This window comes from Galeopterus variegatus, unplaced genomic scaffold, assembly GCF_000696425.1.
Source record: "Galeopterus variegatus unplaced genomic scaffold, G_variegatus-3.0.2 Scaffold1160, whole genome shotgun sequence".
Classification (NCBI taxonomy): Eukaryota; Metazoa; Chordata; class Mammalia; order Dermoptera; family Cynocephalidae; genus Galeopterus; species Galeopterus variegatus.
The window spans coordinates 5,262-28,250 of NW_007727271.1; the positions used below are offsets into that span (position 1 = coordinate 5,262).

At 39.5% G+C, this 22,989-nt stretch overlaps 1 protein-coding gene across 3 annotated transcripts in view; it reads left to right on the forward strand.

Annotated features, from left to right (window-relative positions):
• Positions 1 to 645: 645 nt before the first annotated feature.
• The window catches only part of TCTN3 (tectonic family member 3), a 30,061-nt gene continuing 7,717 nt past the window's right edge, over positions 646 to 22,989 (forward strand). The window contains exons 1-13 of one of the 3 annotated variants that reach the window (XM_008575233.1): positions 646 to 936; positions 1,114 to 1,237; positions 1,541 to 1,659; positions 12,785 to 12,912; positions 13,162 to 13,270; positions 13,464 to 13,579; positions 14,125 to 14,160; positions 14,720 to 14,800; positions 15,830 to 15,955; positions 16,909 to 17,016; positions 17,565 to 17,659; positions 17,952 to 18,105; positions 19,919 to 20,056. In XM_008575233.1, coding sequence (XP_008573455.1) covers positions 678 to 936; positions 1,114 to 1,237; positions 1,541 to 1,659; positions 12,785 to 12,912; positions 13,162 to 13,270; positions 13,464 to 13,579; positions 14,125 to 14,160; positions 14,720 to 14,800; positions 15,830 to 15,955; positions 16,909 to 17,016; positions 17,565 to 17,659; positions 17,952 to 18,105; positions 19,919 to 20,056 — 1,593 coding nt within the window. In that variant the 5' untranslated portion in view covers positions 646 to 677. The remainder of the gene's footprint in view (positions 937 to 1,113; positions 1,238 to 1,540; positions 1,660 to 12,784; positions 12,913 to 13,161; positions 13,271 to 13,463; positions 13,580 to 14,124; positions 14,161 to 14,719; positions 14,801 to 15,829; positions 15,956 to 16,908; positions 17,017 to 17,564; positions 17,660 to 17,951; positions 18,106 to 19,918; positions 20,057 to 22,989) is intronic. The other 2 variants (XM_008575234.1, XM_008575235.1) reach the window with 2 other exon arrangements.

Consider the following 22,989-nt stretch of genomic DNA (forward strand, 5'->3'; position numbering starts at 1 on the left):
AGTGCGCCACGGGCTCGGCCCCATGCAGTCCACCTTTAATGATTTGAGACACTTATCGAGGTTTCTAAAAAATTCTCCATGTTAAAATTTGGTGAGCTGAATGAACGTTATTTCTAATGTGTTTCCCAAAAAAAACAAATACTACTTTTAGGGGAGACTTTTTTTTTTTTTAAGGTATACGACCTTCGGTGTATTTTTCCCCCTGAGATTATTATCTGTCCATGGAAAGGGTTTGTCACCATTGGAATCGGGACGAAAAAGATAATGCCATTCTAGTTCCGGCCTCTGGGGTTTCCCTACGTCGAGGAAGGAAGGGCTCAGGCCTCTGGGCCGCGAAGTGTGCGCTAGACCCCGCGGCCCCAGCAGTCCGCCGAACTCCTACTGCCATCTAGCGGAGAGGTGGGGTCAAGAGCTCCTTGGCCACTGGCGGTTGCCAGGCGACGGAGGCAGCGCCCAGCGAGGCCTGAGGAGGAGGGCGCAGACTGAGGGATTCTGCAAGAGCTGCAACAACCCCGCTTTCTATTGGCAGAAGAGCTCTCAGCGATCGCCATGAGCCAATCAGCGGATGCCCACGGGCGACGCCGCACGCTATGCGACTCCTCCCTCCCACGCTCTAGCAACGAGTCAGGAGACCGCGGAGCCCCACGTTGGACCCTGCGGGGGTCTCTTGACTGCTCATGTGCACCCTGCAACTCGTGCTTCTGCAAGTGTTCTTCCTGATGCTTCCCGAGGCCTCCCGGCCTCAGCCCTCTTCGTCCCCATCAGGGGCAGTCCTCACCCCTTCGGACCTGGGACCAGGGACGCAAGGCGGGACCCTCCCGTTCTCCTCCGTGGGGACTGCCACTCCCCGGGCCGTGCTGCCTGGGATCTCTACGGTAGGCCCTACTCTCGTGGCCCCTACGGCGCCTGGGAATAGGACCGTGGACCTCTTCCCAGGTGAGGGAAAGGGTTGTGAGGCTGGGAACTATTTACGTACTTCTCAGATCTAAAATTCTGTCGACAAAGTTGAATTGCCACAAAGCGAGGAGTGGGGCTGTCAGAAGAGGGGGAATTAGCACTTGGAAGAGTTTGGGGATCCTCATCTCACTCGCTGCACTTGGTGTACTTTCCTAGTCTTACCGATCTGCGTCTGTGACTTGACTCCTGGTACCTGCGATATAAATTGCTGCTGCGACGGGGACTGCTATCTTCTCCATCCGAGGACAGTTTTCTCCTTCTGCCTTCCTGGCAGCGTAAGGTGAGCTGCGGTGCTCAGGGGATTGGGGGCCTGGAGTGTGTAATATTTGGAAGTAGGACGAGTTTCCCTTCCTACCTCCTGCCCCCATTTCCACTCCTTGGACATACTCTTCGTTTTTCCAAGGAGTGGCCTTCCTTTTATGATTTTCTAGGGTAAGGCTGTCCAGTAGAATAGGACCTTACTGCTGCTCTGTAGCTGCCCAAGGAGTCTCTCTGTGGCATCTGACTGATTTCCGTGGAGCACCCATCTTTAGACCTACCCCTTCGCTTCCAAGTGTATCTTCTCCATCCTCTTTCCCCACAGGTCTTCAAGCTGGGTGTGTGTAGATAATTCGCTTATCTTCAGAAGTAATTCCCCATTTCCTTCAAGAGTTTTCATGGATTCAAATGGCATTGGGCAGTTTTGTGTCCATGTGAACAACTGTGAGTAGAAACACATTGGCTGCTCTTGCTGTCTAACATTTATGGAGAATTGGCTTTGTGCTTTGCGTTTTCACCTGTTTCTTTTTTAAACTTTTATTTTTGTACTTTGAATCTCTATCACTCTCCCTCTCCTTCTACCCCTTCCCCTGCCCTCTTTCTCTTATTAGTGAACATTCGCAATTTCTTATGCCCTACTTCATGACTCATACTTTAATTTCAATACTTTTAATCATCCCTCTTAGCTCAGATAATTACCGGTAGTCTATACCCTCCACTTGCTACAAGCTCAGTGAAAGCACTCACTAAATCCCCAGTACCCGACACATGGTAAGCACCAAATAATACTTAAAGGAATGCCTCTGACAATTGAGTTTTTGCCAACCTTGTTTTTACTTCATGAGGCAACAGTATAGGAGATGGAACATTAGGCTAGGATCTCAGTCCTGCCATTTCCTTTCCAGCTGCATAGGCCTGGGCAAATCCCTAGCATTTCCAGGATTATTTCCTCAACTGTAAAGTGAGAAATAATATCTCTGTCCCTGGATATGAAAGTACTCTATAATTGTAGAGTGCAATAAAGATGAGTGGTAGTTATTATTGGGGTTTTTTAATGGACTTAGAAATTTGCTAGTGCTGGTTATAACATTTCTAAAGATATGAAACTAATACATCTTTTAAAAATGTCTATGAAGCAAAATAATGTTCCCACACAAAATAGATTTAAATGTTCCTTGAATCCTGAAAGTCAACTCACCCTAATTTTGTCTGTTAGAAAAGAAATTGCAAAATTATATTTGTCTCAGAAAATAACCAATTTTTGGTTTGGGGGGATTGAATTTGGAAGCAGTTATCAGGAGCCCTGTGGCCATTTCAGTTATAGGAGAGTAAAGGGAGCAAGGTAAGTACTTCATTTTAAGACAAGGCTGCCCCTTCTTTTCCAAACCTTCTACTCCCTTCTATATCCAGCCTTACGATCACGCTCCAGGGCTATTCCAATAGCGTCCAACTGGTGCTCCCTGCTTTTAATCCACTCCTGCCTCCCATACCATCCTGCACACTGCTTCTGGGCCAGTGGATCTAAGCTTTATTTCCCCAACAATGCCTGAGAAGTATGGTCACTTCCAGTGGTAATAGCGGATCATTACATCAATGAATTCTCCCTGAATGAGCCTCGGGAATGGATTCACATTTAGTATGAAAAAGGCAAAAGCTTCCTTTTGGTTCTGAATATTTGCCTATCTCCCTCACAGCTACACACATAGCATACACACAGCACACACAGCCATGGGGAATCACTTTGCTAGTTTAGTCTTTCCATAACATTGCCTTATGTTGCTGCTTTATTCAGAAACCTCCAATGACTTCGCTCTACCTGAAGACTAAGTCCGGCTTCTTTAGTCTGCCCAATCAAGGTGCTGTTACATTTGATTCAACTTACCTTTCCAGGCATTTCTCTCATTACTCTCTACACTGACCTTATGCTTTGGCCAAACTCATTTCCTTATTGTTCTCAACATGTGCCTTGCATTTTTCCCAAATTTGTATTTGCTTTTCTCCTTGACTCAGGTGTTTCTGTTCTCTTTGCATTTTAAAATCCCTAGCTTTTCCATGACTCTTCTCTTGCTCACCTGTTGGAAGTGAGCCCATACTCAGAAGTTCTAAGGCATTTATCATCTGTCATTCCCTTGTAACTTACAGGATTCTTTATTTTTATTTATTTATTTTTAAAAGACGACTGGTAAGGGGATCTTAACCCTTGACTTGGTGTTGTCAGCACCGTGCTCATCCAGTGAGCTAACCGGCCACCCCTATATGAGATCCAAACCTGTGGCCTTGGTGTTACCAGCACCACAGTCTCCTGAGTGAGCCACGGGCCGGCCCTCAGGATTCTTTATATTGTTATCAATTTATGTGAACATCATGTTTCCCCAGGTAAATTGTCAGCACCTTGAAAAGATGGATCATATCTGTGTTTGCCCACAGTGCTTAATATCTGCTGATAACGATCATCAGTAAAGGATATTCTTAGTCAAAGTCTGTACAGCACAATGGAGCGGGAAAAACCATACACAAGGAATCAGATCTGTCATCTACTCCTGGCTCTTTGGCCTTTTGCGACTCTTTAACCTCTGAGGATCCAAATTTCCCTTTTTTTTAACCCGTATTTCATTCCTTTTTATTGACAAATAATATTTCATTGTATGACTGTATCACATTTTGTTTATCCGTTCATCAGTTGGTGCACATTGGGTTATTTCCACTTTTTGCTTATTATGAATAAAGCTACCATAAACATTTAAATACCAGTTTTGGGATGGACATATGTTTTTATTGCTCTTGGGTAGATACCTAGGATTAGAATGGCTGGCATATAGTAAGTCTATTTTTAGCATTCAGAGGGATTGCCAAACTTTTCCAGAATGGCTGCACCATTTTATTTTCCCATCAGCAGTGCATGAGGATTCCCATCTCTCCACATCCTCACCAAATAACTGTTATTGTTTGCCTTTTTTATTATAGCCATTCAAGTAGGTGAGAAGTGGTATCTCTCTGTGCTTTTGATTTACATTTCTCTAATTACTTTTCATGTACTTACTAGCCAATTGTATATTTTCTTCGGAAAAATGTCTATTTAATCCTTTGCCCATTTTTAAATTGGATTGTCTTTTTATTATTGAGTTTTGTTTCTTATATTCTAGATGCAAATCCCTTGTCAGATATATGATTTGCACATATGTTCTCCTATTTGTGGGCTGTCCTTTCACTTTCTTCATGGTATCTTTTGAAGCAAAAAAGTTTTAAATGTTAGGTGAAGCTCAAATTATCAGCTGGGTTTTTTTCTTTTTCTTTTTTTTTTAACTTCTCAATATACATTGTAGTTGATTGTCCTGTCCCTTTACCCATTCCTCTTTCCTCCCTCCCTCCCCCCCCACTACATCATATCTGTTCACTTGTCTTAAGTTCAAGGGATTGTTTTGATTGTTGTGTCTTCTCCCCCCCCTTATTTGTTTGTATATTTATTTATAGCTCCCACAAATAAGTGAGAACATGTGGTATTTCTCTTTCTGTGCCTGACTTGTTTCACTTAATATGATTTTCTCTAAGTCCATCCATGTTATTGCAAATGGTAGTATTTCATTCTTTTTTATAGCAGAGTAGTATTCCATTGTGTAGGTATACCACATTTTCCATATCCACTCATCTGATGATGGACATTTGGGCTGGTTCCAATTTTTGGCTATTGTAAATAGTGCTACAGTAAACATGGGAGTACAGGTATACCTTCGGCATGATGATTTCCATTCCTCTGGGTATATTCCCAGCAATGGAATAGCTGGGTCATATGGTAGATCTATCTGTAATTGTTTGAGGAACTTCCATATCATTTTCCATGAAGGCTGCACCATTTTGCAGTCCCACCAACAGTGTATGAGAGTTCCTTTTTCTCTGCAACCTCACTAGCGTTTATCATTCTCAGTCTTTTGGATATTAGCCATCCTAACTGGAGCGAGGTAGTATCTCAGAGTGGTTTTGATTTGCATTTGCCGAACGCTGAGTGATGTTGAGCATTTTTTCATGTGTCTGTTGGCCATTCGTATATCTTCCTTTGAGAAATGCTATTCAGCTCCTTTGCCCATTTTTTCATTGGGTTATTTGGTTTTTGGCTGTAAAGTTGTTTAAGTTCCTTGTATATTCTGGATATTAATCCTTTGTCAGATGTATATTTTGCAAATATTATCTCCCACTCTGTTGGTTGTCTTTTCGCTCTGTTGATTGTTTCTTTTGCTGTACAGAAGTTTTTTGTTTGATATAATCCCATTTGTTTATTTTTCCTTTGGTTGCCTGTGCTTTTGAGGTCATATTCACGAAGTGTGTACCCACTCCTACTTCCTGGAGTGTTTCCCCTATGTTTTCTTTGAGATGTTTTATCGTTTCAGGATGTATATTTATTTAGACCATTTTGAGTTGATTTTGGTATATGGTGAGAGGTACAGGTCTAGTTTCATTCTCCTACATGTAAATATCCAGTTTTCCCAGCACCATTTGCTGAAGAGGCAGTCTCTTCCCCAGTGTGTAGACTTGGAGCCTGTGTCAAAGATCAGATGGCTGTAGGTGTATGGGTTGATATCTGGGGTTTTTTTTATTCCATTGATCCGCATGTCTGTTTTTATGCCAGTACCATGCTTTTTTGGTTATTATAGCTTTGTAGTATAGTTTATTTTCTTTTATTTTTATATTATTTATTTATTTTTAAATTTTTATCAAATCATAATTGATTATACATATTTTGGGGGGCTCAACATTGACATATGTTGATCAAATCAATATTACTAGACATATATTGTTACAAATTGTACTTATTCATTATGCCCCTTGTCCAATCTCTCCCCATCCTCTTCTCCTCCCCCCCCTTCTACTTACCCTTGATTTCTTCTCTCCTTCTGAAAGAGTAATGGTTACTCGGTTAATTTTTTGCCTAGATGATCTGTCCAATGCTGAGAGGTGTGTTCAGTTCCCCCAATATTATCATAGAGAAGATGCTTCTTTTGTCACTCCGGAATGGGTTTTGTGGAGAGAGACATCCTCTTCTTTCCTTTGATCTCTGTTGGTGACTCTCCTTGTGTCAGTGCAGTCCAGTGGCTGGCAGACCATGTGCGTGGTGGCTGTGGTGTCTAGCCACTTGCGCAGCAGCCATGGTTATTGTGGTGGCTGTGGTGGGCCACCCACATGGAGGTGATGTTTTCGGCATGCTCCTTGGCACTGGCAGTATGCCTGGTTGTGGGAGGGGGGTCCAGTCCCTGGACCCATGCCTCAGGTCCCTGGGCAGGCCCTGAGGTTCTGGCAGTGTGCCTGGTTGTGGAGGGGGGTCCGGTCCTGTAGTATAGTTTAAAGTCAGGTAGTGTTATGCCTCCAGATTTTTTTTTTTTTTTTGCTCAGGATTGCTTTGGCTATGCATGGTCTTTTGTTATTCCATATAAATGTCTGGATAGTTTTTTCCATTTCTGGGAAAAATGTCAGTGGAATTTTGATGGGGATTGCATTGAATCTGTAGATCACTTTGAGTAATATGCACATTTTCACAGTGTTAATTATTCTGATCTGAAAGCATGGGATATCTTTCCATCTTCTTGTGTCCTCTTTAATTTCTCTCAACAGTGGTTTGTAGTTCTCATTATAGAGATTTTTCACATCCTTGGTTAACTTTATTCGTAAAGTTTTGTTGTTGTTGTTGTTTTGGTGGCTGTTGTAAATAGACTAGCTTTCTCGATTTCTTTTTCTGCATGTTCACTGTTGTAGTATAGAAATGCTACTGATTTTTGTGTGTTGATTTTGTATCCTGCAACTTTGCTGAAATCATTTATCAACTCCAAGAGTTTTTTTGTAGAGGCTTTAGGCTGTTCAATATATAGGATCATGTCATCTGCAAAGAGGGACACTTTGACTTCATCTTTTCCAATCTGGATGCCCTTTATTTCCTTCTCTTCTCTGATTGCTCTGGCTAGTACTTCCAACACTATGTTGAATAGGAGTGGTGAGAGTGGGCATCCTTGTCTAGTTCCTGTTCTTAAAGGAAAAGCTTTCAGCTTTTCCCCATTCAGCATAATATTGGCAGTGGGCTTATCATATATGGCTTTAATTGTGTTGAGATACTTTCCATCTATACCTAACTTGTAGAGATTCTTTATCATGAATAAATGTTGAATTTTGTAAAATGCTTTTTCAGCATCAATAGAGATGATCATGTGGTTTTGGTTTTTGCTTTTATTGATGTGGTGTATCACATTTATTGATTTGCATATGTTGAACCAACCTTGCATCCCTGGGATGAATCCCACTTGATCATGGTGGATAATTTTCTGTATGTGTTGCTGTATTCTGTTAGCTAGTATTTTATTGAGGATTTTTGCATCTATATTCATCAAGGATATTGGCCTGTAGTTTTCTGGTTTTTATGTATCTTTGTCTGGTTTTGGTATCAGGGTGTTGTTTGCCTCATAGAATGAGTTTTGGAGAATGGCCTCTGTTTCAATCTTTTGTAGAGAATTGGTATCAATTCCTCTTTGAAGGTTTGGTAGAACTCTGCAGTGAACCCATCTGGTCCTGGGCTTTTTTTGTTGGGAGCCTTCTGACAACAGCTTCAATCTCTTTTATTGTTATTGGTCTGTTCAGATTTTCTATATTTTTTTGGCACAGTTTTGGTAGTTTGTACATGTCCAGAAATTTATCCATTTCCTCCAGATTTTGAAATTTGTTGGCATATAGTTGTTTATAGTAGTCTCTAATGATTTCTTATATTTCTAAGGTATCATTTGTAATATCACCTTTTTCATTTTAATTTTTGTTATTTACACCTTCTCTTTTTTTCTTAGTTAGCCTTGCTAAAGGTTTGTCAATTTTATTTATCTTTTCAAAAAAACAACTTTTTGTTTCATTGATCTTTTATATTGTTTTTCAGTTCTAATTCATTTTGTTCTGCTCTGATCTTAATTATTTCTTTCTGTTTACTAACTTTGGGTTTGGATTGTTCTTGTTTTTCTAGTTCTTTAAGGTGAAGCGTTAGGTTGTTTATTTGCCATCTTTCCATTCTTCTGAAGTAAGCATTTAATGCGATAAATTTCTTCCTGAGTACTGCTTTTGCAGTATCCCACAGGTTTTGGTATGATGTGTCATTATTTTCATTAGTTTAAAGAAATTTTTTGATTTCCTGGTTAATTTCTTCTTGGACCCATATGTCATTAAGGAGAATGTTGTTTAATTTCCATGTGTTTGTATAGTTTCCAGAGTTTCATTTGTTACTGATTTCTAATTTTAATACATTGTGATCTGAAAAAATACATGAGATAGTACCATTTTTTTTGAATTTGTTAAGACTTGCTTTGTGACCTAACATGTGGTCTATCCTGGAGAATGTTCCATGTGCTGATGAGAAGAATGGATATTCTGAGGTTGTTGGATGGCAGATATCTACAGAATATTCCAAGTCCAATCAGTTGAAAGTTTTGTTTAGATCTTGTGTTTCTCTATTGATTTTTTGCCTAGATTATCTGTTCAGTGTTGAGAGTGGGGTGTTCAGGTCCCCTGCTATTATGATGTTAGTGTCTATCTCATTCTTTAGATCTAATAGTGTTTGCTTTATAAATCTGGCTGCTCCGACATTGGGTGTGTATATAATTATGATTGTTATGTCTTTTTGATGGATAGATCCTTTTATCATTATATAGTGGCCTTTATCTCTTTTTATGGTTTTTGGTTTAAAGTCTATTTTATCTGATATAAAAATAGCTACTCCAGCTCGTTTTGTATTTCTATTTGCATGGTATATCATTTTCCATCCTTTCACTCTTAATCTATGTGTGTCTTTACAGGTGAGATGAGTCTCTTGAAGGCAGCATATTGTTGGGTCATCTTTTTAATCTAGTCAGTCAATCTGTGTCTTTTGAGTGGGGAAATAATTCTTGTACATTTAGAGTTATTATTGAAAGGTGTTGATTTACTCCTAGCATTTTACTGATTTTTGTTTAGATGTCTTAAGTATCTTTTGTTCCCTTCTTTCTGATTTTCTGTTTGTTTTCTGTGTTTGTTAGTTTCCTGGGGCAGTAGATAAACTATTTTTTCTCTTTATTGTTAGCATTTTTGTTTTACTGGTAGGTTTTGTTCTTTCTTGAGTATTCATGGCAGTGATGGTTGTTTTTCAGGTGTCAAACCCAGTACTTCCTTGCGAATTTCTTGTAAGGCTGGTCATGTAATAGTGAACTTCTGCAGGTTTTGTCTGAGAAATATACTGTTTGTCTTTCATTTCGGAAGGACAGCCTTGCTGGGTAAAGTATTCTTGGCTGACAATTTTTGTCCTTTAGTATTTTGAATATATCATCCCATTCTTTTCTGGCTTTTAGGGTTTCTGATGAAAAGTCTGATGTTATTCTGATTGAGGCTCCCTTATAGGTGACTTGCCACTTCTCTCTTGCAGCTTTGAAGATTCTCTCTTTGTCTTTGAGTTTTGCCAGTTTGACTAAAACACGTCTTGGAGAGGACCTTTTTGGGTTGAATGTGTTTGGGGATCTTTGGGCCTCCTGAATGAGAAGATTTGTGACTTTCCCTATACCTGCGAAGTTTTCTGCTATTATTTCATTGAATATGTTTTCAATGCCATTTCCTTTTTCCTCCCCTTCTGGAATACCCAGATTTGGATGTTATCCTCCCCTTGGGAATACCCAAGGTTGTCTGTTATCTCTGATTTTTTTCAATTTTTAAAATTCTTTTTTCTGGTCCACCTGTGTTAATTCAAACAGCCTGTCTTCAAGGTCAGAAATTCTCTCTTCTGCTTGTTCTAGCCTGCTGGTTAGACTCTCTGTTGTGTTTTTTATTTCTTTGAATGAATCCTTCAGCTCCACAAGCTCTGCTACATTCTTTTTCAGGGCATTGATTTCTTTGTACATTTCTTCTTTCAGATCCTGTATATTTTTTCTCATTTCATTGTGTTATCTAACTGAGTTTTCTTGTATCTCATTTAGTTTCCTTAGAATCGTTGCTTGAAATTACTTGTTAGTCATTTCAAGGACTTCCTGTTCTATAGGATGTAGAGTTTGAGAGTTATTATTTTCCATTGGTGGTGGTGTACTTTCTTGATTTTTCATATTTCTGATATCTTTCCTTTGATGTTTAGTCATTGTGGCAGGGGGTATCACAGTCCACTCATTCCACCCTGATGTCTGGCCTGGATCCTGAAGGGACTGCCAATTCTGGGCAGTGGGGACTAGCCTGGGCTGGGGGTCCCGTGGCGCCTGCCTGTTCCGGTGTGGCTGACTCAGGGCATGTGGGCCTGGCAGCTCTCGGGCCTCTCTGGATGGTGGGAACTGGCCTGGGCTGGGCGTCCTGTGGCGTCTGCCTGTTCCAGTGCGGCTGACTCAGGGCTTGTGAGCCTGGCAGCCCTCGGGCCTCTCCAGGCAGTGGGGTTTGGCCTGGGCTGGGGGTCCCACGGCGTCTGCCTATTCCAGCGTGGCTGACTCAGGGCATGTGGGCCCAGCAGCTCTCGGGCCTCTCTAGGTGGTGGGGACTGACCTGGGCTGGAGGTCCCATAGCACCTGCCTGTTCTGGCGTGGCTGACTTGGGGTGTGTGGGCCTGGTGGCTCTCAGGCCTCTCTGGGCAGCAGGCAGTGGCCTGGGCAGGGAGTCCCACAGCACCTGCCTGTTCCAGTGTGGCTGACTCGAGGCGTATGGGCCTGGCGGCTCTCAGGCCTCTCTAGGCGGCGGAGACTGAACTGCTGTGGAGGTCCTGTGGCTCCTGCCTGTTCTGGCATGGCTTATCGGGGTGTGTGGACCTGGTGGCTCCCAAATTTCCTAATGGGATTGGGTCAGATGTTCTCTAGGCTTCCCTGCACATCTGAAATTTTATCAATCTGAGTACCTTTAAGCTCTATTAGGTGTAATATATCATGTAAGGTGGTAGAAATTTTAGGCAAAAACTCTTTACTTATTCTCCTTACCCTGTATTCCTTATCTGCATAATCATTGTTTACCACCACTAACACCAATATACCTGCACTGAAGTGACAGACAAAATGTTGACTTTCTCTTATTCATTTAAGCCATGAAAAAATGCCAGAAGGATATTTGTCATCTCAGTTCATCTCTTTCTTAGCTTAATTTTAGCTTTTCTTTCATTTGTAAGAATAGAAATAATTGCATTTGATATGAGGTAAATATCTCTTCTATGGTGGTTTTCAGGGTACAAGTTCTGAAGGAAATGTTTAACACCTCCTAGAATCTTCAGAATTTGAAGATTTCAGATCAGAGGTGGAAAGTGGCCCACAAACCAGCAGCATCAGCATCACCTGTTTCAAAGCAATGCTTTTTAAAAAACTCTAATATGCACGTACATCACCTGGAGATTTGTTAACATACAGATTTTGACTCAGCAGACCTGGGGAGTGGCCCAAGTCTACATTTCTGACAAGCTCCCAGGTGATGCTGGGGCTACTGATCTTCTCATTTTAGTAACAATGATCTAGATGTATAGAGAGTCAGTAGTCTAAAAGGCCCCAGAATTGAGAGCTGTGTTCATTTTATGCTGCAAAACTGAAAAGTCAAACAATTAAGATGTGATCACAGAGGATAAAAGTCAAGCTTATTTAATGTGGAATCCTTGTTAGCTTTCAATGATGCAGGTCTTGTAATCTTTTTGACTCTGTCCAAATAACCATAATTATATGAAGAATGAAACTAGAATGGGGAATGTTTCTGCCATGTTCCTTTTCCAATTTAGCAAAAGACTTGCAGTGGTAAAGCAGACAGTGTTGTTTATCACCTGCTGCCCTCTGGGCGGAGGACATTACCAGTGCCCTTTTCCTATCTCTCTCTCCTGGTTTTGAAGAGCCATAAAGAGATGGCTGCAGGAGCTTGAATAGACTTATACATGGTTATAATAGAAATAGTAGAATTGTTACACAAAATACCTTTTTGGGGTATCTGTAATCTTGAAGGTAGGAATTATAAAGTGAAAGGAATAAGGTATAAGAAATCTGTATATTTGAGAGATGGAAACATTATTATTAGAACGTGGTCGGCTGAAATTTAGAGGAAACAGGAAGATCTGGAGAGGACAGATCAATATTGTCTCCAACTTTGCCATATTCCTACAGAAACAGTACCATTTTGTTATATCAGAGACTCATCTGGTATGGGGCAAGTATGAACATTAGTGAGCTTCCTATTTTCATCATAAATTGCTAATCATACACATTCTTGGCCATCAGAGACTTGGACCTTATGGCATGCTTTGACCATATTCTTATCTCAGATCTTAATACTAAAACAATAATTCAATTAACAGGTTACAAATAAATTAAGAGGTGATAGAAATCAAAATTGTTATCCTTGGAAATGGAGTATTGGTTGGGGCTCTTCTGGAAAAAATGTTCCATAACTTGATCTGGGTGGTGCTAATACACATATATAAATTTGTAAAAATTCTTTGAGTTTACACTTTAGTGCATTTGCCCTTTACTATACGTGTATTATGCTCCAATAAAAATATTTTTAAAAATTAGTTATTTGGCATGCCAGATGTTTAAAAATAAATGTTTTTCTTTCATCTAAACCCTTTTTCTTTTAAAAAACATTTTAGCAAAATTAAACTATTTCCAGACGCTCCAAGAGGTCAATGCAACCAACTTCCAGGCCCTGGCTACAGAGTTTGGAGGCGAATCATTCACTTCAACATTCCAAACCCAGTCACCACCACCTTTTTACAGGGTGAGCCTGGGAAATGGGGTGGGATTGTTGGTTTGGTTTTTGCCCTCATAGAAGACAACTGACAAGATATCTTTGAGGTACCACCCTGCAGCCAGGTAAACCATCGTCAGCTCTTCTGAAGGGCACTGCTGTCCATATAGATAAGCTGGGTTTTGTTTTTTTTTTCCCCTACTTTGTTTCTACTTTTTCTTTTTTGGTGTTGTTCAGCCCAATCTCACCGTGAATAAATTTCTCCTATATTTTATTCAGGCTGGGGACCCTATTCTGACTTACTTCCCCAAGTGGTCTGTAATAAGTTTACTGAGACAGCCTGCAGGAGTTGGAGCTGGGGGACTGTGTGCCGAGAGAAATCCTGCAGGTGAGTCCAGGGCAGAAGTACAGTCTTTTTGCTCAATTTAAAATAGGCTTTCACAGGGCTGGCCAGTTAGCTCATTTGGTTAGAGCACGGTGTTGATAACACCAAAGTCAAGGATTCAGATTGCCATACCGGCCAGCCGCCAAAAAAAAGGGGCTTTCTCATTTACCACTCTCTTAATTCTTTGTGTTCTAAGGTTTCCTAGAAAGTAAGAGTACAACCTGCACTCGTTTCTTCAAGAACCTGACAGATAGCTGTATCTTGGATCCAGCCCTTGATGCTGCCTCTTATTATAACTTCACAGTCTTGAAGGTGGGTGTCCTTTCTCTCTCCACTCTGTCATCACCGTGGATTTGAAGTCAACATGCTTCTCAAAGTTGTGGGTAGCGGAAAGAACACTGAATTGGAAACCAGTCCCCAAGAGGATATCCAGGATGAGAGATTATGACCTTCCTGGCTAATGGGATTGGCTTGGGAGGGTGGGAGGGAGTGACATCTCACTATTTTGGGGAGGATGGAAGGGAGTGATATCTCACTATTTCACTAAAACTTCTTGCTTTTGCTGTTTAGTAGAGCTGTGTCAGTGTAGGTAGGCATCACAGTCTATCCAACCTCCCGTCTAGCTACACTCCCGGTTATTTTAGTGAAGGAAGAGTCAGGTGGAAGAGAGGAAGTGGTATATTGATTTTTCCTTCAAAACCAAAGCCTATTGGTAGTAATATGAAACCACAAGCTCCTGGTGATTTTATGTAAGGTGTGCGTGTATGTGTGTATGTATGTATGTATGTGTATGTGTGTGTGTGTGTGTGTGTGTGTGTGTGTATGCATGCACACTAATGTCCCCACTGTTATTCTAGATTCCAAGAGGTATGACTGATCTGCAGAATATGAAGGTATGATGCCGTTTTTCAGGAAGAAGAAAAAAGAATATTTAGCTCCTTTGCATCTGAGGCAATTTCAGTCTAGACAGTAATGGTGAAAGAAAATGTAAGCATGATCTATCAGTCAAGTATGGATCTAAATCAGCACTTTTGCAAGTGTGTTCTATATGATTAATAGCCTAATATGAAATAAGCATTCATGAAGTGTTAGGTAAGTTTGGAAAACATTGGGATAAATAAAATTAAACACTATATTTAGGGTGGGCTTCTTGGAGTCTTTAGTTTGCTAGAAGGCCTTGTTAATCTCTAAGAGGGGAGTGTTGAAAACAGTATTTCTAAAAGTTATTTGACCATGTAACCCTTATTTTATATCTAAGAGAATTAGTGTTCTGAGAAATAAGTTTTGAAAAGTGCTGATTTAGAATGACTTTTGAATTTAAGTTGTAGGCTGGCAAAGGAAGGGGAAAGAAAGAAGATGGTCAAGGGGAAGGAAAAATATTCATTTTAGCATGATATGTAGCTAGAAGAGACAGCTTTTAATTTTAGTTGATTTACTTCTTTCCCTTGCCAGTTCCAGGTTCCTGTAACACTTGTCTCACCAGCTGATCCTCCTCTGTTGGCTGGAAACACTTGTCAGAATGCTGTTTCCCAGGTAGGGATGCTGACTTCAGATTCTGGACTGTGGTATGGTGATCAGCATCACCAGAGTTGCTTCATCTTCCATTAAGTACCAGACTGACCCCACCTGAATTTTTGTACATTACATGAAGTTTATCATGTCAAGAATTGAGCCTATCACCTTCCTCCCTGAAAATGTTTCTGCCATAGGGCCGGCCTGTGGCTCACTTGGGAGAGAGTGTGGTGCTGATAACACCAAGGCCACGGGTTTGGATCCCTATATACGGATGGCCGGTTAGCTCACTTGGGGGAGTGTGGTGATGACAACATCAAGTCAAGGGTTAAGATCCCCTTACCAGTCATCTTTAAAAAAAAAAAAAAATTTTTTTTCTGCCATTTCCATTGCCACCATCCTTCAGTATTTCAGGTTCAGAACATTAAAATTATTTCTGACTCCCCTTCCTTTGCCTACATGCAGTCTATTACTGGTTCTTTCTGATTGATCACATTTTCTTCTGTTGACACAGTATTGTCTGAAAGTCTGAAGTAGATCAGTCAACTTCTGTTCCTCTGTCTTCTAATCAATCTAACCTAAAAAAGTCAGAATTATCTTAAGCATCATTTTAAAGACTGTGCTCAGAAATTTAAGGTTACCTTCAATTGCATGTGACTTGCATCCCCAGCAACTATCTTTATTCATCCTCAGACATTGTGAGAGCCAAGTGAGCCCAGTTCCTGGTCCATGCTCAACTATGCCTCTTTTTTTACTCACCCTCCTCTGCGCACACTCAAAACTTGTTTTTCTTCCCTTTCATTTCTTTCCATAAACTCACCTCATCCATAAACCTTTTCAAAGAGCTCTACCCAGTCTCTTTTTTATGTGCAAATGTAATATGAAATTATCTTTTTCTTTTCATGGTATTTGTGTTTCGCATTTTTAAGATTACTTTTTCAGTCTCCCTCATTCATTATAATTAAACCCATAAAGATAGAAAATCCTATATACTAAACATTATCGGCCCAATAACTATTTTTTATTAATTGGTTCTTCTTTGCATTTCAGGTCATCTATGATATAGAGACCAATGGGACTTTTGGAATCCAGAAAGTCTCTGTTAGTTTTGGACACACCAACCTGACTATTGAGCCAGGCGCTTCCTTACAGCAACACTTCATCATTCGCTTCAGGGTTAGGCCCCTTTTGCTATAGGGGATCAAGAGGGGAAGAAGTATTGGGTTAAAAAGAGTTTCTCTGCTTCCGTAATACATGTGAAATAGAATAAGATTATGAAGACCTAGTTCAGTGTGTCAATTGAAGCCTCAACATTTAATATTCCATTATGAATAAGATTATGAAGACCTAGTTCAGTGTGTCAATTGAAGCCTCAACATTTAATATTCCATAATTTAACTACAAGTGTTAGGTATTCAACAATTGTTTATTCATTAACATTTGCTCTGATTCTCTTTCTGGCCCCTAGCAAACAGGACTTTTAAGCTCAAATCAAAACTCTTTTTTTAAATAGTCATTTTGAATCATAAACTCAGGCAACATCCCACAGAAATTCTTTAACTAGCTTTTCTCATATTTCTGGACATTCAGCATTTTATTCATTTACCACTTAATCAAAGATTCCAGTTTTGATCACCATGTTTTGGCTTTCTTCTACTTCTTTCCTCTTTTTGAACCCAGTAGTTCTCAGTTCTACTTTCAGGTGATCATCCAAATCCTGTGTCTCTCAGAGTTCATTGCTGAAACATTTATAGTTAATTAAAATATATTTTTAAAATTACATTTAAATTCCTCCAGTTTCAACCAGGCTGAACATAGCCCCAAATTGATAGCAATTTTTGAGAAATAGGGTTACAGGATCCCTGGTAGAACCTTAGTTGTAGACCTTTGTAAAAGTAGTATATAGTGAATTTCAATATGCAGATCACTCAGGATTTATTTTAGTGAATTAAAAAAAGTAAAAGAAACACTGGAGTAAAAATCTTTGCAAAATTGTGTGCTGTGGAAGGAAGCCACATTGTTCGGTGTAGCTCACTTATTGCACTGCCCTAAGGAAGGGTAGGAAGCCAAGTAGAAGGTGGGAAAGCATGCTTTTCTCCATAATTGACTTTTCTTTACTCTTTCTGCAGGCTTTTCAACAAAGCATGGCTGCTTCTTTTACTGGTCCTAAAAGTGGGAATCCTGGCTATATTGTTGGGAAGCCACTTTTGGCTCTAACTGGTGATATACGTCATGTGGTATCCTTTTTGGACCTGGGTGGCCTGTTGCAGCCTAATGAGAAAAACTACAACAGCTGATCTTTCGAATTTTTCAGTTCTCAAGGTTCCCCCATTTTTTAGGTATTCAGCAATTTATCAAACTGTTAATACATTATGTTCTCAAATGTTGATGCCATCAAAGGCTTTAAAACTTATGTTAGACTGGCGAAAGGTGAGGATTGGCCTGATATTTGTTTGTTTTAATGAGATACTTTTATACTGGTGGGTTTTTTTGGAAAAACAGTAACTATCTCTGTGTGGTTTTTTTTTTTTTTTTAGTTTTTATTTTGTCGATATACAATGTGGTTGATTATTATGGCCCATTACTGAAACCTCCCTTCACCCTCTCCTCCCTCCCTGCCCCGTGTGTTTTTTAATTAGTAGAGAAAAAATACAAATTTGTGATGTGAATAATATCATGATATTAATAAAATATAAATAGTGTTAAGGGAACGATGGAAGTATACATTTTCCAATCCTGCCTACTTTTTTTTTCTGTTATGATCTCCTTAACTTTTCCACCTTAGATGACCCTCATGAAGAGCCAGGGTAATGGAATTTGCTCTGTTAAGAGACATGAGGTACAATTTGGAGTGAATGCAATATCTGGATGCAAGCTTAGGTAATCCTTTCCTTCCACATCATTTCCCACAATTTTGTCTTTTCTTGTAGGGAATATGTTGATATGGTAATATTTATATTTTAAATACAGTTCAGAGATTCCTAGTTAGGAATAGTCTTTTAATCTAAAAAATTAATATTGCTAAGAGTGTTCTGACAGTCCTTAAGACCTACTAAGGATTATTTCCTCCAATCTATTTTATAATATTATTTCTTATGTTTGGATTAATATACTAATATAGTTACATTATTACGTTAGCATTGGATTTCAGCCTCCATGTGTTTAATCATAGGCTGAAGAAGGCAGACTGTAGCCACTTGCAGCAGGAGATTTATCAGACTCTTCATGGAAGGCCCAGACCAGAGCATGTTGCCATCTTTGGTAATGCTGACCCCGCCCAAAAAGGAGGGTGGACCAGGATCCTCAGCAGGAGCTGCAGTGTTTCAGTAAGGAAGGAAATACTCCTTATGATGGAGGCTCATTTTCAATATGGATAGTAAGGTTAAAACCAGCTCTGTTTCCATAGATACGTTTGTCATAGAAGGAAGATTATAAGAAGTTATGCCCATTTTAAGTCATTATCTCACATGAGGTTTACACCTAACTTATTCTACTTACTTAGAAAAAAATTTGGAGGTAGAAAATCTAGAGATTGTCTGTGGTTCAAAATCACACCATATATTTCAAATATTCTCTTATATTCTTGAATATTTGGTTGGCACAGATTCTTTCATGAGGCTGATATTGTACTCTTGTTACAAAAATTTATATTTTTACATTTACATAAAAATACAGTAACAGGTTAAAAATTGAAACCACATAGAATGGTATATCCTTCTTGCATGTCACAGTTAATCCTCCTAGAGTAGTACTTTAAGTATACCATGTTTCTATTCCAGAAATTTTCATGGCTCTTTGATGCCTTCAAACAAATTCCTTAGATGGACTTCATAATCTAACCCTAAAGTGTCATCTTTAACCTTTCACTGCTCCTGTTTTCAAATCCTTTGCTTCAGCCAAGTGGTCTGCCCAGGGCCAGTGCCTCGCACATGCCTGGCACATAGGAGATGCTCACTAACTGTTATTTAAATTAATCAGTGAATGTCCATCCATGGCATCATGTGCTGTTCTAGTTGCACACCTTTTTATTTTTATTTTTAATTTTAATTTATTTTATTTATTGAATCAAAATTGATAATACATATTTTTGGGGTTCAACATTGAGATATGTTGATCAAATCAATATTACTACCATATATATTGTTACAAATCATAATTATTCTTTATGCCCCTTGTCCAGTCTCTCCCCATCCCCCATTCCCTCCCCCCTCCCCCCTCTAATTGCTCTAAATTTCTTCTCTCCTTCTGAAAGAATAATGGTTACTCTGTTAATTTGTTGCCTAGATGATCTGTCCAATGCTGAGAGGTCTCCCAATATTATCATAGAGCACATGCTTCTTCTGTCACTCTAAGATGGGCTTTGTGGAGAGAAACATCCTCTTCTTTTCTTTATCTCTGCTAGTGACTCTCCTTGTGTCAATGCACTCCAGTGGCTGGCAGACCATCTGTGTGATGGTTGTGGTGTCTAGCTGCTTTCACAGCAGCCATGGTTATTGTGGTGGCTGTGGTGGGCCACCCCCATGGAGGTGATGTTTTTGGCATGCTCCTTGGTGCTAGCAGTGTGCCTGGCTGTGGGGTGTGTCTGGTCCCCTTCTCCATGCCTCCGGTCCCCAGGCAGGCCCCAAGGCACTGTTATGGTGTGCCTGGTTGTGGGAGGGGGGTCCGCTCCCTGGCTCCATGCCTTGGGTCCCCGGGTAGGCCCCGAGGCGCTGGCACAGTATAGTTGCACACCTTTTTATATACCATCTTTCTACCTGATTTGCCTTTAACCACCATTTCTCCTAGTCACATGTTACTCATCCCAGTTCCACAAAGCCATCCCCAACCAGAAATGGCTGTTTCTTCTGCCATTTCACAGCACTGACTATGCACCACTCACTGAGCACTTCTTATAACCATTGTACATGTGCTCATGTTTTATTAATTTCTCTATTCATAATTTCCATTTTCAAATATAAAATTTTTTAAGGTCGAGAACAATAATATGGTCTATTGTGAACTTTTATGTTCCTCTTCTAAGCTACACTGCCTTCTCTATTATTGTACAATGCTTAAAAAACAATGGCTACCTAATGCGTGGTAACTAACTATAAGCAACCATCAGGCAATTCATGCAGATGCTTCTTTCCCCTTCTGCAGGCTATGAACTGTACTTCCTGCTGTTTCATACCAGTTTCCCTGGAGATCCAGGTATTGTGGGCGAATATAGGACTCCAGTCTAACCCACAAGCTCATGTGTCAGGAGCTAGATTCCTATATCAATGCCAGTTCAGACAGGTAAGTCATGACTCATAAAGGACCACTAACTGTGCAAAGCCCACATTGTCTTATCAGCCATTTGACAACCAAATCATTTTTTAACTTCTGAGAGCCAATTTACATTACCAACCAATGTTTAGAATGAGCTGACACAATTTTCAAGTCTATCCCCCTGCCTGGTTAGTGAATTTAACATGTTGTCATCGTGAATACAGCCTATATCCCTTTCGTCTCAGTTTGTTTTTTTTTTAATTTCTTGACTGGCTGGTTAGTGAATTTAACATGTCATCGTGAATACAGCCTATATCCCTTTCGTCTCAGTTTGTTTTTTTTTTAATTTCTTGACCCCAGATTATAGTATAGGTTAATTTCTTTTAAGTCCTATCACTATTATTATACTGATTGATTCAGCCACAGAAAACATTTTTCATAAATGTGTATTCAATATGATAGTCTCAGCCTCTAAGCCTGTTGACTGTGATTAAAGCTACTGCTGTGGCTAGTTTGTAGTCATCAATTCTTGGGTGTATGTGTTCCTTTAAATAAATGCTTTTAATCTATAGTAAACATATTTTTATGATATGCCTTAAGATAGCTTTAGCATCTGCCTTTGTCTTAGAACCTAATCCTTAACTTTAGAAGTTCAAAAACAGGGTATATTTCATTTTACTTAGGAATGATTAGGTCCTGGTGAAATGATTCATGTATAAATTGGTATGCCAGTTTATTGACTTTAATGAAAATTAAAACAGATTGAAATTCTTATCTGTTGCACTGCATTTAAATCCCAGAAAAAAAAAATTAGAGTACATTTAGATCAGAAGTAAAATAACTCTAGCTCTCCCTCACAATGGGGTTGGCAACTTAGTTCTCTATACCTGTAAATGGGATTAACACTCAGGTTATCAGAAACTGTATTAATGAGAACATTCCATTCTCTCCTTGTGTTGGTTTACTGAATAAACAGAACCATTTCTGTGAGACTCATTTAATGTTACAGATCCTGCTCTGGATCCACTGTTAAATGTTTTTAAACTATATCTTCATTCTTTATTTGACTTCCTGTGTTGTTTGGGAAGATACCCTTAAGACCTTTCTTTTTATTTTCCAAAATCTCTGATTCTTTTAGGCATTGTAGTCATCCAGTGCCTCTTTCTTATGTAGATATTTTAACCAGTATCTTTTTCTAGCATTTAGCAGAGATTAGCTTTTCAGGTAAGTTTGTCCCCCTCTACAAAACCACACTTTACAGTCATTCAATCTAACTGGCGTAAGTGTGTGACAGTTGAGAATTTCAACTGTGCTTCATTCATGCATATCTGCGGAAACATTATCTATTCCAATGATGAAGTAAAAATGAATTGTGTTGAACTTACTGAGAGGTGGTATGGAATACACAAAACCATGTTCGTCTACTTAGGGTGACTTAAGGGATTTGCAAAGGTAACTTTGATTATGCAAAAATTTTCTCTTTATGAGCTGGGTGGAGAAGCTCATCTCCATGAAAGATGTCATGCCCCTGTAAAAGTATAAGGAGTTACAAAACAATAATAATATGTCAGCATGCATTTACATTGTTCTCTGCTGCTTATAATTTTATACTAATTGGGCCTTTAAAGGAATCTTTAAGTTTGGGGATTGATAAAATACATCACGTTTCATGTCTGCATATAAACTTTTAAATTTAAAAAATAAAATATATCTCTAGGAAAAAACTAGTTTTTCAGAGTATTCTGTACCAATTTAGACTAAAACAATAAGGGAGTGTAAAGAACAATGAGCATCACAGGACCAAAGCTCCAAACCTTTCTAAAATTATGATATTCAATTCATGTTTATCACCAAGCAGATCGTCTACTTTTTAGATTATCTCGGAGACTGTTGCCTGCAGTTTATGTGGCAAGCATGTGCTTTGAGCCAGACAGACCTAGGTCTAGAGTTCTTGTACTTCTCTAAACCTAAATTTTCTCTTCTGTAAAGTGGAGATTAATGATACTCATTGGGTTGTGCAGATTAAATGAGATCATAAAAGTAAAACAGCACAGTTTCTGGCACACAGTGAATATTCAGTAAATATTGCTCATCATATCATCATTATTATTTTTATGATAACTTTTTTGATACCAAGCTGCCACAGAAGTGGCATATCAAGAAAGTTTAAAGCAAAACAAAAGAGAAAAGGTGTTAGAGCAGTGTTTCAACCTTTGTTGGCTATCACTCATGGTAAATTTCTTTTATATCATATATAATTTTTTTATATCATGACCCAGCTTACAACACACAAACATATAAAACAAATAAAAGTTTTATGGGCCGGCCCGGTGGCACAATGGATAGCGCGCCGCTTGGGAAGCGTGGCGGCGCTCCCGCCCGAGGGTTCGGATCCCACATACACACAATATTCCTTATATAGTTTCAAGGGACTTATTGATTTCTTGAAGTCAAGCTAAGAACCTCTCCTACAATCTTATAATTAAACAGGTACTGTACTAGGAAACTTAAGGAACATTAAACAAAATAATTTTAAGAATGATTCAATATTAGATTTTAGAAATAATTGCTAGAAGGGCTAGGAAGTGACTGGATTGGTAAGAAAGGGTTTTATTTCTCTTTTCTGTTAAAGTCCTGGAGAATATCAACTGACCTCTCTCTCCCGAGAAAGGACAACAGTTGTACCACCAGTGGATTTGATCACTGCTGTGGTTTGGATGTGGTTTGTCCCCACCAAAACTCATTTGATCCCCAGTGTGGCAATGTTAGGAGGTGGGGCCTAGTGGGAGGTATTTGGGTTATGGGGACGGATCCCTCATTAATTAATGATTAATGCCCTCCTGAGGGGGAAAGTGAGTTATTGCTCTTGCAGGAATAGGTAAGTTCCCACAAGAGTGGGTTGTTAAAAAGTCTGGCTTCTTTGGTTTCTCCCTTGCTTTCTTTCACTGTGTGATCTTTTT